The sequence below is a fragment of the Pagrus major genome, chromosome 4 (genome assembly GCF_040436345.1).
Source record: "Pagrus major chromosome 4, Pma_NU_1.0".
NCBI classification, from domain to species: Eukaryota; Metazoa; Chordata; class Actinopteri; order Spariformes; family Sparidae; genus Pagrus; species Pagrus major.
In genome coordinates, this window is record NC_133218.1 from 3,901,020 (window position 1) to 3,917,684 (window position 16,665).

General features: G+C 39.6%; 1 protein-coding gene across 1 annotated transcript in view; it reads right to left on the reverse strand.

Annotated features, from left to right (window-relative positions):
- neo1a (neogenin 1a) overlaps positions 1 to 16,665 on the reverse strand; it is a 176,267-nt gene continuing 159,602 nt past the window's right edge. Inside the window, exons 17-28 of the mRNA XM_073465092.1 lie at positions 15,323 to 15,555; positions 11,242 to 11,380; positions 9,729 to 9,836; positions 9,036 to 9,230; positions 7,038 to 7,100; positions 6,673 to 6,811; positions 6,285 to 6,529; positions 5,672 to 5,764; positions 5,154 to 5,324; positions 3,205 to 3,492; positions 2,858 to 2,994; positions 1 to 2,236 (exon numbers count right to left, since the gene is read on the reverse strand). Coding sequence (XP_073321193.1) covers positions 2,150 to 2,236; positions 2,858 to 2,994; positions 3,205 to 3,492; positions 5,154 to 5,324; positions 5,672 to 5,764; positions 6,285 to 6,529; positions 6,673 to 6,811; positions 7,038 to 7,100; positions 9,036 to 9,230; positions 9,729 to 9,836; positions 11,242 to 11,380; positions 15,323 to 15,555 — 1,898 coding nt within the window. The 3' untranslated portion in view covers positions 1 to 2,149. The remainder of the gene's footprint in view (positions 2,237 to 2,857; positions 2,995 to 3,204; positions 3,493 to 5,153; positions 5,325 to 5,671; positions 5,765 to 6,284; positions 6,530 to 6,672; positions 6,812 to 7,037; positions 7,101 to 9,035; positions 9,231 to 9,728; positions 9,837 to 11,241; positions 11,381 to 15,322; positions 15,556 to 16,665) is intronic.

Consider the following 16,665-nt stretch of genomic DNA (forward strand, 5'->3'; position numbering starts at 1 on the left):
AACATTTACTTTGTTAGTATTCATAATAGTTTGTATACACAATGTATAGGAGCACCAATAAAAAAACATCTTTTTTTCCAAACCTTTTTTCAACATTTTTTAAAAAGCCACAGATTTTGTTTTTTTTTCCTACAGAAAGCAAAGAAAGCTCTGTACATGAACAAGCAACAACAGAATTCCTCATCATGAGCTGCGGAGTGAAACAACTCGGCCGCTCAAATTCATAACATCTCTGAAGCAAAAAAAATAAACATAAAAAACAAGACCAGCTGCCTGCTGCTTACCTAGGACACTACGTTACACAAACAGCTTTTGATATTTAAAACACAAGATATGTAAGAAATGTACTTTTCAAAAATTGTGAAAAAGTGCAATACAGGTTCAACTGTTTACAACTCAATAGATTATTTCCCAAATGGAGTTCGGTCCTTTTTCTCCCCCCTTTGTTTTCAATCATTTTTTTTACCCCGAAACTTGTTCCTTGTTGTATCCATAGTTAAAATCTCTTACAGTTATATTGACATTCATGACGATGTACATTTATGAGAAACATGGTATTCACAAAAGTAGAGCAAATTACTATGATTGCGAATGACAAATTCTTTGGGTAAGAGGGTAATGAAAAACTAGTTTCTTAGATGAACTTTTTTTTTTTTCCTTTTTACATCAGATTTGTGTACAGAACAAGCTTCTTTTTTTTTCTTCTTCATACAAAAACTACCATGTAAAAAAAAATCTGGGAGTCCCATTCAAAAGGCCAACATCTTTGCATCATAGAAGATTTGTAAAAGAACCAGGGCATCTGATGAAGAACAGCAGGAAAATACAGCAAACACACTCTGCTGTGGGAAAAATGCACACGTGGTTCAGCAGTACAGACGTCTGAAACCAAATATTGGTTTTTTGGAAACGTTACACACACATTCGACCGAACTTCTCGTATAAAAGATAACTCGTCTGTTGCAGGTGATTGATTGATTGATTGACTGGGTGCCATGTGAGTTTTTTTTCTTCCTTTTTTTTTTTGTTTTTAGGAGGGGTGGGGGTCAGCGCCCTGAGTCCTTGGTACCCCTGACCTGTGAGGAGATACTGTCAAGTCCCACAGAACTACACAGAAACTGCCATGGCAGTGAGTGACAGCACAACATCTGTGGAGAGTCGAGTCATCTCGACCGCCTGACATACAAACACGTTGGTAAGGCTTTTAAAACGGAGCTCCCACAACAAACAAAAGACTGAGAAAGAAGACGTTTTAATGTACAAAGCGGGCAACACAATGCCAGAGAAGAATGTACTGTAGAAACACATCAGGCTTCTCTCCCCTCTTGATATGAAAACTGAGCTTCAGGACTCCCACTTTCATCCAAATAATAATAAATGAAATACGGGAAACATCAAAAGAATGAGGCAGTTTAAAAAAAAACACAACATATGTACATGTTTATAAGGATATGTGTGTAAAAAAATAATACAATAACATAGAAAATAATAAAAAGTCATGGCACAATATATGACACAAAGGGGTAAAAACAAAGAAATGTTTATGAATAATGTAGGCTTGTAAAGGAGGGGGCTGATATCCAATGTTCACTTCACTGAAACGGCCCAATAGATATACAAAATGCACAAAGAAACACTAATCAAACAAACACTGTGTGTAGACTGCGCCGCATGAGCACCAACATCAAAACCAGCATATTTTTGGACTTTCTCCTTTTGACTTGACACTGAATCAACCGTTGTCTCATCCCGAACACAAAAAAAACCTACCGCACGTATTTTTGCTGAGGAAAAAAATTCACAATCTTCCGGTTGAAAGCGACCAATGTTTTAAAAGTTCATTGTCTCTGAGAATGGTTCTTCATAAAAAGATGAAGTGTGTCACTTTTTCTTCCCTCTCATGGCGATCTCCTTCCTGAGACTGAGTAAGGTAAGCCGAAAAAAGTTCCTAAGTTTCAGTCTGGAGTTTTGTTTTTTTGTCTGCAGGGGGACGAGAGAGTTTTCTTGGGCACAAGAAGCCATTTTGTGTCCAGCAGCCTCTGGCTCCCAAGGTTTATGTTTGGGTGTGTTTGTTTGAACTTTAGAGAGTGTGTGTGTTTGCGGATGACAGAGAAAGTGTGTCTGCGTGTGTGAAGGTGTGTGTGCATGCTCATGGCGCTGTGGTGATGGCGTTCAGGTCCTTCATGAGGCCCTCGAGGTGGGCCATCTCCTCGGTCAGCTCGTCGGGCTCGTAGCTCTGAGGGAGAGGAACAGGGTTACTGCGAGGGGCGGGGGAGGGGCAGGGGGGGAGGGAGGCAAGCACCTGGAGGGGGGGAGGGAGGGAAGGAGAAGAGAGGAGAGGAAAGGAGAGGAGGAGAGGGTCAGTCAGGGAATCTCTCACAGAGGACAGGGGGAGTCGTATGGGTGGGGTGAGGCGAGCTGGGGGGATGGGTCAATGGGACTGAAGCGATGTAAATGAAGCAAAAGCAAAACATCCAGAACCAAAGAGATGCCAACAGATGGTCAACAGCCAATCAAGGATTAGGACACGGTGAAAGATTTAATGGTAAAAATTAAAATCATTCCAGTGATGTTAAGATCATTTGTTAAATGAGTTGATCAAAAGGCAGCCGCCACAAATAAATGGTGAGATTTGAAATTGGAAAGAATAAAAAGAGAGAAAGAACAAACAGAAAATGTGGTTAAAACCAATTCAATTTAAAGTGTATAATCCAGTGCCCAAAGAAAATCTGACATGGATTTGGAAGGAGTGCGTGATCAGTATAATTCTTTAAGATAAAAATAGTACATGTTCACCACCATCAGGCCTAAACAGACTGCAGTCCTACAGGCAGCCAGTGTGGGGCGCTATACTCACGCTGTCTACATCTTCCAACATCTTGCTGGTCTCTGGCACATCGGGGGCGTTGGGCACAGTGACTATCATCGGTGTTCGTGTCCTTCCTAGTGTTCCGATAGAGGCTGTTTTAACGACGTGAGGGTGAGTGGGAGGCCCTGAATGTGACACACAAACACACAACTTAACAACAGTCAGTGAACGCAACAAATGACATTGTATTTACCAGGCTATCTAATGAATGATTATCACATAATGCATCATCAATCTATTTCATTAGAGATCCCTGGTCTTTGCCCGGTCACAATCTGAACAACTTGGATGACAGTTGACAGTCTTGTGTGTGTGTTTCATGTGTGTGTGCTCACCGGTCTGAGCCAGCAGGGGAGTGCTGGGCAGGGCAGGCGACTCGTATGATGGATGACCGGTGGCTGGGATCGCAGGTACGGCGAAGCTCTTGAGCGGGTGGGCGTGGGCATGCGGGTGAGCCGGGCGGTGAGGGGGCAGGTTGCTGGAGTAGCTGGGCTCCTCCTCTGTGGTGGTGGAGCCGTGGTAGCTGCCCTCGGGGTCGGCCATAATCTCCGAGGGGCAAGAGGCCTGGGAGGAGGCGGTGGCTGGAGGGAGAGGCTCCGAGCTGGGGGTGTTCCTCACTGACTCTGGAGACGGAGCAGAGATGATGAGCAGATGAGTTTAAACACTTACAGGGATTTCCAACCGGCTTCACTGAGTCATTTTTAGCATCTTATGATAAAGACTGTATTACAGTATACTCACTTTGTAATGATTGGTTTACTTTATAAGAACAATCATTCCTAAATGGTATATTTGTAGCTGATTTAACTTTAGTTAAAACTTTACTTATCCATTCCATAATCCATTCATTAAGCAACTATAAAGGTTTATAAACATCAATTCAACTTTATAATGGCCATCTAAATAATGTTTATAGATGAACTACACAGTATTTATTAATCACTTACAAAGTATTCTAAAAATCATTTGCAACTTTACAAGAAACAATTGCTTAATAAATGGTTTATAAAGGATTTCATTGTGTGTTAACAGTGAAATGACTATTGACTAAAGTCTAATTAACTACAAATTTACCATTTATTAGTGAATAATGACTATTATAAACTGTTACCAAATGGTCAGGTATGTGTTAATCATTTAAGTCTGTTTTTAAGCAAAAATGCCAAAAACTACAACCTACTGAGGTACGTGTTAGACCGTATTTTCTTCAACTTCTGTATTGTCCTTTGTGTTGTCTATGGTTGTGTTGCTCTTGGCCTACAAATCAATTGCCCTCTGGCTTCATTATAAAAGCTAAATGTGAACACGAACTCTGAATATTTGCAGGTTTTCTTAGTCTTCTGTGAGTTTTGGAAAAAACAAACTCTTCAAATACATCAACTTCAGTTCTGAGTAACTGTGATGGCCATTTTTCACCAACTTTGGACATAATATAGATTTACAGATTAAGTGAAAAAATAATCGTTAGTTGCAGCCTTTCATTGCCCATACACACTCTCTCTGGCCCATTGGAAGTAGCTCAGCAGTAATTACCACCATCACTGTTCCTCATTCCTAAATTTACACTCATAGCACGCATGACTTGCTATAATATTTGTTAGGAAACACTGATCAGTAGTCATACTGTTCATACCAGGTCAACCATTATCTATTAGTCTAGTCTTTCATATGTGTATAAAAGGGAGGTTATAAGTCTGAAAAACTACAAATGTCTATTAGATATTTAAATAAAAAAACTTCATACATAGGTAATAAGTACCCAAAAAGGTTTTATAATATTACAGGGGGAAAAATATTCTTTTAGGTCCATCAACTGGTGGTTGGTGTCAATTTTGTGCCCCATTATAATGATATAAAATTTATATTCCTTATCTACAAATGTAACATTTTTGAAGCTGCAACCACCAAGTATGTCTACATGCTCTTTACTTTACAAGCTACAAAATGATCAAGCAAAGTAAACCAAAGTAAACCATATTTTTGTTGCTGGATTATAAGAAAACAACCAGACGGCAAAAAGCTTTAATCGTTGGCATGTCTGACTGCATTCCTGATGACAAAGTTAAGTTTATTTTGTGAAAAGCCCAGGTGAGCAGCAAAGAGCATCAAAAATAATTTCAGAAAGCAGAGAAGAAGGGTTAGTAACACTTTGGACAACTAAAATATGAACATAGCAAGATGGCAGCTTCATGTGAATGAATGAGGAAATGAGAAATCAATGAATGAATATGAGCCTATCCTCCTCTGTACTCCTCCTGCTGTCCAGCAGGTGGCAGTGTCTCACCTGTAGAATCCACCCTGTCTAGATGGGAGATGGGGGTGGCGCAGGCGTGCGGGCGAGGGTGCCCGCTGCCCTGGTGGTAGAGGTAGCTGCGTGTTGGTGACGCCAGGCTGCCCATGTGATAATGGTGGTGATGGTTATCAAGGGAATGGATGGGGTGAGCACTAATCACAGCTGTGAATGGAAATGGATACACACACACACAAACACAAACACAAACACACACAGGACAGGATGTTAAACCAGCTGTAATGATGAAAGATGTTGAAGTATTACTGGTGACATACACATACATGCAGTTTTTTTTTAAAACACATTTGAATTTTCTCTCCGTCTGTCACCAAATTCAGGAGGGAGGAAATTTAGAGAAACAAACAATAAAAATGAACATTTTGTATGAAGAATGAAATGTAACTTAGCATGAGATATATTTGGAAATTGGAAATCTTTGTGCTCCTACTTCCAAATTTCTACAGTTCTACTTATCACTCACTCACACACACATACACACACACACTTACGCTGAGGCGGCTGTGAGTCAAAAGGCATCATCATTTTAGGTCTCATCCCTCGTCGCCCTGCTAGTGTAGACATGCTGTCCTCTGATTCGTGGCCTAAAAGGTACGGTGGAAACCAGCCAATCAGAAAGAGCCGCTACTCTATTATTCTTTTTGTGAATGATCCATCTATAGATCTCAGGATCATCAATCAAATTTAACATTGGGATTTGGTTGGATTTTTAAACGTCACACTTCACATTCTTTTTGTCGTTTGCTATGAAGTGATTATACTGAATGGATTTACTGCACTTGTAGAATTTGCAGTTATGAGTATAATGTATGAAAAGCATGAAATGTTTTGCATGATTATCACAGAAAAACCAACAGCAAACACCACAAAATTCTCCAGAACTTCTGGAAACAAACCTGAGGGTTTTAACACATTTCCTGCCTAAAAAAAACAACAGTTTTCTTAGTAAAGCTTCCAAAATGTACTTTCCTGTCTGCCAGCCAAACCCTAGAAGTTTGCTCAGTGTTATTATTCATGTAAGCTCAGGCTGTAAGGGTGACATTTCACTTTGATCCCATTCCCATAACATCAAATTTTAAGTCTTCCCCCTTGGGCAAGACTGACCACGGTAGGAGTTGCGCCGCTGCTGCAGGTGGGGGTTGCTCTCCAGGCTGCTATCAGCCGGCGTGATGTCCTGCGAGGTGCGGGGGATGGGTGTTTCTGTCATGACTGGGTTGGGGTCTGGCGACTTGTCCATGGGCTTCAGTTCCAGCCTCTCGTGGTGAATCCAAAGATCAGGTGGCTTCAGGTCCTTGGAGTTTCCCTTGTATTTGTGGGAGCCGTTTGAGGACTTGGAGGCAGCCCGCTTTCTGCAAGAGAGCAAGGAGGTAATGATGAAAGACAGATCTCATTTATAGAGAGACAGTGGCCAAAGTACAAGGAGGAAGGGACACAGGAGGAAGCTCAGTGTGAACAGAGTTGCATTTGGTCAAAGTGTGACTGAGCTTCTTACTTCTTCTGGTGGGACGTGGTGCGGCGTGTGCACAGGAAAGCCCCGACCACCACAACAATAATGGTGAAGGCTCCCACTGAGATGATGATGATGATGACCAGGATGTGATTTTCATTGTTGCCTCCCACCCCTGATTTACCTCGAGAGGAGAAAGATTGGATTAGACTAGATGCATGTATAAATAAGTCTTTAAGAGACACTAACAGGGGAACATGTCACATTTTAATACAACAAAAAATATGGAACCAAACTTGCAGATTTCAAAATGCACTGTCAGGAGAAAAGGGCATAATTTTCATTTTTTAAAGTCCAACTTTCACACAATCAGATAATCATATAAGAGACGATGGGTGGGAAAATCTTACCAACTCCATTTCCATGGTCCTGTGGTTGGTATGGAGGCCCCGGCTTCGGTGGAAGATTTGAGGCTGATTCAAAATGGAAAAAAAACATGATCCACTGAAACTCTCAAGTATTTTTATAACCTCTTCTACTGTCACATTTATTTCTCTGAGATATGTTATAATCCCAACATTTCTACAAGCACAAACAGATTTTGCCGATCATGCAGTCCAAGTTTCCTCAGCCCAGAAGATGGAAATCTTTACAAAGAGAGATACACAAGGTGCAGAGTCAGCAGTGGAAGATAACATTGTGGAGGGGGAATTTACCTTGGTCATTAGCCATTTTGTCAGAGGACTCAGCTTAACAGGCCAAAGGAGAGCAGGGAGGGAGAGACAATAAAAAGCAAAAAACAGGTTAGCTGAAAAGAGCAGCAAGGGAGACGGCGATAAAGCGAGAGGTGAGAATTGTGAGGAGGAGGAAGAAAGGGGAAAAACTAGAAGAATGAGAAAAAGTGAGAAAACAGCACCAGTGTCCTACAGACCGCCAAGCTGACAGTAAAAGCAAAGCATCTAAATACAAGTTTTTTACAACTAGTACATTAAAACACGCGTTGATTTTCATTAAGATACTTTACTTAACATCCCAGGAGTCAAGATTTCAGTAACACTTTATATATTAAGGTCCTTTTCAAAGACTATGTAAGTGTTAATACTAGCAATACAAACATGTTTATTATTAGATTATAGGAAATTTATAAGCCCTTATAAGACATTTATTGACTGTTAAGAACATTAATAAAAGCCTTATGAGTTTCTTATAGTTGTAATAGCATTACAAATATATTTATTGAGTTTAACTAACCTATTATATCATTGAGAAAACTCTACTAAGCTTTGCTGTTTCTTCATTAAGATATAATACATCATTTATTATGCCCTTAATAGCATTTAACTATGCTTTTTGCATCTACCGGATCTAAAGCATTAATCTCCCAATAAACATTAACGTTTTTGATGTTTTTATTAACAATTATAGAGTCTTAATGTTAATAAGCAGCTCACAAGGACTTATAAGGGCCTTATTACCTCTTAAATACACCTAGTATGAGGACTTAAATGTAAAGCGCTATTAAGTTTTCCTTGATAAGGATGCAGTCCTGTCAAAATATTTGCATAAAAAGAAAATTAAGCACCTACAATCTGAACCTAAATGGCTCTTGGGGTGAAAATTGTCTGACCAGTCTTGCAGTAATTGTATCATCCCCAACTAAACAACAAGGCTTGGGAAACGATCAGTGTCTCCGCTCTCAAGATACTTTCTCACATCACTTCATCACAGGAATTCGACTAAAGTGTAACTCGAAAACTTAATTAAGTCGGTACTGCCAGCACTTCATATGGTTGCTTGCCATGCTAGAGAAACGGCACATTGCTAGATTTTGATTTGTGATATGATATAATGAGTTTTGTGTGATTAAAATTTTAACCATGCAAATCCCTTTACCAGATCAGATTTGTTGGAATATGAGGAGCTTTGTTGTGCCAGTGAAAGTCAAATCTTAAACTGAATTAGTTGAGTCTTTTGGACAGTTGAGGGCAGAATAACTGTTACTGAGGCCACGTTGAGACTGATTTTAGCTTTTTTAAACGTATTCATCTGTTATTCAAACTTGACTTTCTGGATGGCATTTCTTTCTTAAAAAACACACCTAAACCCATGTAGCCACCTGCGTTATTGTAATGAAGGGCTGTTATCCTTCTGAATGCCAACTAATGAAGCTGTTACGGCAGCTATGACATTTTAGCCAACAGCTGCCTGTTTACACATGCAGCAGACGTCAAAATTAGCATTCATTTTGAGTCGTGTTTGTGGCAACCTGACTAATGTAGATATTCATTCTCTGTCACGTCAGCTCTTTAGTCCACTAACTCCTGAGAGGAATATATGACTCTTGAATAGCTAGGTGTGATTATATAGGTATAGTTATACTCCCATCTTGTCTCGTTTTTCAAACTTACTCTTTGGAGTGCGGAAGTGTACGGCTTCAGACATTGGGCCCATGCCCTTTGAGTTTCGGGCCTGGATCTTGAAGTAGTAGGTGGTGTCCAGCGTCAGCTCCTGGATCTGGTGGGTCAGACGGTTACCTACCACTGGTTCAATAACCCAGTCGTGGACTTCAGCGTTTACATCTGTACTATAGTAAATGATATAACCTACAGCAGGGAAGGACAAAAAGAGAGGGATTCATTTAACATTCAGTGCTGTACAAAATAAGATCAACTATGACGTTTTTGTGCTACTTTTCTTCATTCTTCCAAGTCAAACTGCGTAATCAGAGCCATGTATCACACTCTTTACTGGATTTATACAATTCACTGCAATATATCTTGTTTTAATTCAAGGGCTTCAGCGCAGTGATCAGATGGAGGTTCCTCTCTGACCACTGCTGCATAAAAGGTCTGAAAAGTGCAAATAAAATACATTTTAATTGGACATTTTACATACGTAATCATTTCGTATAGATTCATTCTCCACCTAAATACTATTTAGTTAGTCAAACTGTAGTGGAGAGTTGTTGGAAAGAGATCTAAATGCTTCAAAATTAAAGACAACAATTATTGGACTTTTTTCAGTCCATTGTCAGGCAGACATATATTGGTTCAACGTGAGCCTAGATTTATTTTTGAGACCATAAAAGGGTTCAGACTCACCAGTGATCTTCCCGTTGGCCTCAGAGGGAGGCTGCCAGTTGACAATGATGGTGCGAGGTTTGTTCTCTTTGCTCACCACCGTCACGTCTTTCGGGGAAGAGCTGGGAACTGTGGGAGGATTGAGATTGTTAGTACACGATATGAGTAACCCGTGTGTGCGTTTGCACGTGTTACGTGTGGCTTAGAACATATTTATTGAATAATGTATGTTCACTCTTTATGTCTCTGTGACTCCTGAAAACTGATGGCCTACAGTTTATCACTTGTTTATATGTGTGTGTATTTATGACCTTGCAGATACGATTCACTTGCACACAGACTCTTGCGCACTCACACACGAACCCCTGGCTGGGCAGAAATGAAAACTGGCCGTTCTCTCTTAAACATAAACAACAAAAAACAAACCTCTGCTTCTTTGTAATAGTCTGATAAATCTCAGTTCAATAATGCATATAAAGAAGCAGTTTCAAGGAAAATTAGTTTTTATTTTTAATGTCTGGTTTATTGTCAGGCAACTTTTAGCTCAGCAATTACAACTGATAATGTAGAATGAGACATTTTTCAGCTTACAAGTTTAATATGTTCAATATTCGGCACAGAGCACCGCAGGAATCCTATACAGACACTCGGGGGGATTGTATATTCTCAATACAGGCTGGTGATGGATTTAAAAGGACTGTATGTTGCTATGGTGACAGCACTCTGAGTATTATTAACACTGATACAGTCAATTTATGCACTTTTGCTCCAGTTGACTCAGGGGAGACCGTAACCATCTTTCCTTTTGTGATTTTTTACTCTTATATGCCTGAAGTAAACCAATGTGCTTCCTTCCCTTTCTTAAGTAAGCATTTACTGTTATTCCTCAGCTACTGTGCCAAGCAAAAGGCAACATAACGTTGTGACCACTCAAGTTCAACATTAATGGAATAATGAACCAAAACTAAAACAAAATGTTTTTTGTTCGTTAAGCTTGAACCCTTAAAAGACTCAGGTCTCAGTCTATCTCCTCAGGCCGAGACTCCAGACCAAGGTTCTGCAAATCAAGAGAAAAATGTAAACAAATAACTTGTTTTACCACAAAACTGTAATATTATGATTATTATTATTATGTTATTGTTGTTGTTGTTGTTGGTTCATGATTAGTCAAATCACATATTTTGCATGGAAGCAGGGTTAGTCCAATTTACTCCTCATAGCAGAGCGGGGCTGAAATTATATTCCGCAATCATAAAATTTTGTGCTGGTTTCCTTAATTTCACTTGCAGTTAATTTGAGTTAATCTTTTGATAAATACCTTTTTTATAAATTGGCCTATATTAAACCATGAAGCCTCATTTTCCTCAGGTGTGTCTTCTCCTTCCCTTTGGGCTGCAAAAAGTAAAATGTTACTCCCAGCCAGCCAGGGGCTCGTTAGACTTAACAGCTTCTTGATATTTGTGTTTGTGATTGTGTACATTTGATGTTTTCTGCACAAATATCTGTGTGTGTGTCTTTGTGTGTGTGCTCCTACTGGTTTCAAAGGTGGTGCCCTGTGCAGTCATGCTCCACGTGCTGGTGCGGCGTCCTTTGGTCACCATGACGGAGAACTCGTACAGTGTATTGGGCTTCAGGCCCGTCACCATGTGGTTCAGGCTGGTGGTGTTCGCCATCTGGGGAGAGACGGCGCACAAACACACACACAAGAAAACAAGAATTCAGTTTGTTTGATGGCATAATACATTCACTGAACACTGATGAAGTATTTCACAGCCATGAGAGCGATCTCATTTTAGCATTTAACACACTAATGATTTTTTTTATCATCCGTTAGTCCGCTGATTATTTTCAGGATTAATCGATTCATATTTTAGTCTACAAAATAGCAGGAAAATGTGAAAAATTATGCCCATTACAATTTCATAAAGCTCAAGTTGACACCTTTTAAATGTCTTGTTTTCTCTGATTAAAACTACAAACACTTAACATATTAAGTACACTATCAAAAAAAAACAAGTGCAGGAAATCCTGAAAGTGAGAAGCTGGAACACGTGAATGAAGGAAACCTTAAAACGATTATTCCATTATCATTAATCTTTCCTCTCAATTGATTAGCCATGTGAGCTCTCAACACAATCACAACTCTGGATGCTGTGCAGAGTTTAGGAAACCTTACACACACTGACCACTGAGTGGAAGCAGAACCTTTTACATTTTGTGTTGTTCCATCGTGTTTTATGACACTTTATCAGGTACACTTGTACAATCAGCTGTCACAATGTCTATCGTTACAAAGTTTAAAATATTCAGTTTTTGTTAACATGGTCAGAAATGTGTAAATTCAATTGTATCTTTACTATTGAGGTCATAGTCAGTGATGGAATGTAGCTAAGTACATTTACTCAAATACTGTACTTAAGTACAATTTCAAGGGATTTGTACTTTAGTATATCGTACTTTTACTCGACTAGATTTATTTGATAACTTCTGTTACTAGTTACTTTACAGATTGCACATTTGTAAATGACTTCATGTTGTTGGCAATCAAGTTTTAAATTTACTTTTACTTGTACTTTTGATACTTAAGTGCAATTAATATCGGATACTACGACTTTTACTCAAGTACTATAAGTATGGGTGACTCTCACTTTTACCAAAACTATTTTTGAGCATGATATCTTTAGTATTGCTCAAAAATGATTTTGAAATTGGGTACTTTTTACAACATCGTTCATAGTTAAAGGCAGCATTGTACTGAACTTCATTATATTGAGAGGTGCTGTAATTTCTTTGTCCTCCCTATATAGTTAAATAAGGAAAGAAGTATAATAGAAACACCTCTGACTATAATAAAGTCCACTGCATTAGGACCAACACTAAATATGACCACTATGCTAAAACATATAGGACAGTGTAAAAAAAATTCAAGTCGATTTTAAGGCAGAGCAGTTGTAATGGATTGCATTATAATGTGCAGGTGTAAAGAGGCTACTGAGAGCCACAAAAAAACAAGTGTAGCCATTATGAATGAGCTGTAAAACTAAATAAAACAAATTACGATTGTGAGAAGCATAACTGTTACATGATAAACAACACAACATTCGCATTGCTATGGCGTTACTAACTTTAAATAAGTCAGCACATTTTAAAAGCTTGAATTATGTAACTGTCTGTCTTGATCTTTGCTGGCCTGAGCCAGCAGGATAAAAAGGAGGCGCAGCTTTAGCGTGCTGGGGGTCATGTCAGGCTCGCCAGGTCTCTAACAGCCCTATCTATAACGTTGCGTGCTATGACAAAAGTGCAGTTCTCCGGTGGGGGCTGTCAAACAGAGGGCACTGGGATAGGAAAAGAAAACACTCTGTCCTTTAGAAACACGCTGCCAGTTTGAGAGCAGCCGTCTCTTCAATAATGAACGAGCTCGTCCGGCTAGACTCGCTCGAAGAGAAGCAGCATTAGGGTGAAGGCATCCCTGTTGTTTAGACTGGTGTTGAGGACAGCTATACTTGTATACAGGATGTACAAGATGGCCTCCACACTCCACTGATAAAAAGAAGAAAAAGGCGCCTCTAATAGACTCGTTAATATATTGAATTTAGTTAATAGGACAGAAACATAATGAGCCTGTGGAACTCTTTAATTACCGCCACAGTGTGAGAATAAAACCAATTTGAGCATCCACTCATGGCAGCAAGACGTGACTCTCTCTTTGTGTGTGTGTGTTGAGTTGGCTCTGTGGAGAATACACTGTAAGATCTGCACCCCCTTTTTTTAGTTCTCAGTTTGTCTTGTCCTTGTTGAATAATTTAACGGTGAACGCAGGCCTTTATCTGAGCTCTTCTCGGTCACAGGTTTGCACACATGCATACAACCACACACACACACACACACACACACACACAGATTCAGAGATAAGTAATCATCATAATTTAGCTGCAGGTCAAGAATCAGAAGCTGAATCTCAAACACCTTGTTTCAGGTTCAGCTCACCGTGACTCACTGCAAATATTGTAACTCCATCTAATACTTTACACTCATGTGCATGACTTCACTCTGTGTGCACTTTATATCTGCGTGACACTGATCCCAGCGAATCAATGTAATACAACAGTGCTGCTGTAGGTCTTTGCACTGACTATGAACTCCAGAAATGAGCTTGTTTAGGATTATAATTTAACATTTTATCAACTGATCCTCAAATGTAAGGAAATTGTAATTAGCATTTTCACTATTGTGGGATGTTTTGTGGCCTACACTATTAATCAATTAATGAAATCTATAACAGTGATGTTAAAGGCACTAGGGCTGCACACTATTAGATCTTTGCCGATATCACATTTTTGCTGATTGCAAAATATGAAAAAGTCAAAAGCTCCAGAAACACTTGTAGTGTTAATATTAATACCATCATGTCTACTCTTACAGCTTAGGAAAACTATCAAGTCTACCGTTTGCATCTTATGGGCGAGGGTGGGAAAATGTTTTGCCCTTATTGGACAGCTGGTGGTGAAAAGCTAGACAGGAGACACAGGTCCATGGCCATGGTTGAACCGTGGACATCACAGTTATATGGTCATAGCCAGATCAGGCTTTTTGGTTGTATTTCTAACAAAGTACTGTTCAGTTAGTTAGTGTTAGCTGTCATATGACCACAGTTACCATGGATGTTGTCAAATCAACAAGGATGGAAATGTTTTGTGTTAAAACCTAAATAGATGATGGAATTAATTTTTGTTGTCTGGGCCGCCAGAATCAACAAAAATTAAAGCGTGTAAAATGTTGAGAGGGAGACTAATGACTAAAATTTGAGGAAGAATTTCTCAATTAAGGTTTTCAGTAGAGTGACTTCTTCGTTATAGAGCTTCAAATGTGGATGACAATAGATAATTGCAAATGTCAGCATCACGGTGCCACTGTGCCTGGGAGCTGCTTTGGGAATACTTTGTTATATATCATCCTTCGACATTGCTTTTTATTTTCAGCACATCAATACCTCTCTCTGGTAAGTGTAGGAGTGAACGGATGCAAAAGGTCCCACTGCACTAAAGTACACAGAAATCGCACTGTATTAAACGAAGGCATATCGCCAAAGTTTGATAGACTACAATTATTTGAGTTGTACTTCACTGATTTACACCAAGTTGTAAACAAGTTCTTAAGCTTAAAAGTGCTGAGCTAATCCAGAAAAAGGAATTGAATCAAATAATGGAAAGTGACATTTTCTGGTGGATGGTAAGTTAATACATTCTAATTTTAGACATATAGTTTATAAAGTTTTTCTTTTTGAAATGTCTGAGGCAAATATTGATATTCCCAACAGCCTCATCTGTGTTATGCCTTTGCATTTCCTGCATAACTTTACCTGCTTGCTAGCTTGCTAAATTTAATTTGCTAAAACGTCTTCTGGAGCCACAAAAGGCTTTAAACTACTTTTTTTTTTTTACATGTGCAGTAGCACGCTGCAAGACTTGTAAACGCACTTTAAAGTGTAAAATTGTTGGAGTTACCCTTTACCAACTTGAACACCACACATATCATGTACACAAGCTTCAAGTTCCATTGTGAAGGCCGCAAAACAAACATAATCAGGACATGATGATTAAGCAAGAATCTCTTACCTTCACTTTGGTGTTGGCAGGTATGTTGGTCTTCCAGCGCACCGTGTAGAAGCGGTTATCTGTGATCTTTTGGTTCTTAGGCAGCGAGTTGTCGGCCCAGGTCACCTTGATGGTGTCGTGGCTCAGCACGGAGGCCTGAACACCCACGGGTGGCATCATGGGAGTGGGGTCTGGTACTGGGGTGTATGGAGCATGGAAGAGTTCGTAGAGGTCAACATCGGGGTCTATGGGGTCTGCGCGTCAGGCAGAAAACCCGCATGCATGCACGCAAATTAAAATGACCAAAATTAAAACATAAAGAGAAGCGTGGTGCAGTGGATCGGACAGTGGAGTCAAAACAGGATGCAGGGAGGAACCAACAGGAGAAATTAAGGTTAATGAGTTAAAATGAAGGACAACCACGGGAACGAAGGAAAAGATAACGTGAGTGCAACAAGGATGGGATTGGGAGGGGTGAAGAGAAAGAGAGAGAAGATTCTATTAGAAAAACAGACCTCTACAATAAGACAGATCTACAGACTTGGTTGCTATACAGAAGTCACTAAACGGTATGTGGTGTTCTATCAATGGCTACTGTGGCACTAGAAAGAGAGAGGAAGAGATTCTCTATTCATAAGAAAAGATTACAGTAAATGGAAAACTGGAGAGCAAGCAGATACCCACAATTCTAGAGAAAACTTTTCAAACTAGCACATTAAAGTGTTCTTTTCAGAGGGAGGCAGCACTGTAAATGTTTACACCATGGAGCTTTTCACAACATTTTAATGCAAAGTGGATAAACAGGACGACACTGAATGCACTGGAACAATTCCCTCTTTTCAGAGTAACGTCCACAAGGTGCATTATGTCCTTGAAAACTGTAGAGAGAAATAGAGAAAGAATGTAGAAAGCAGAGCCTGCAGGCAGAGAAGACGGTCACGGACGAGTGGTGGCTGTGGTTGGACGTGTGTGTGCCGGCTGCTGCTTCTGATCAGAGGCTCAAAGGTGTTCAGTGAAAAGCTTGCGGTGAAAGGTAGAGCTTGGTCTCTCCCACTTTGAGGAGAGGAGTTACAATCCTATCCTGTCTGGTTTGGTTCATAATAACTCGATTTTAATGCTTTGCATGTTGTGTATTGTTTGTTGCTGTTCATCAATATACTGTAAGTTGTATGTTAGTAATTTCTTTGGAAATTGAATAAGAAGAATGTAATGTTTGGATTAAAATGTCTGTTTGCGGCTAATGCAGTGAAAAATACACCTGAAAAGTAAACATACTTAATCACATTAATACAACATTTCTGTAAATCCAATAATACCAGAATTAATACCTTCCTGCTTGCTGATTTGACATTAAATGCAATGCT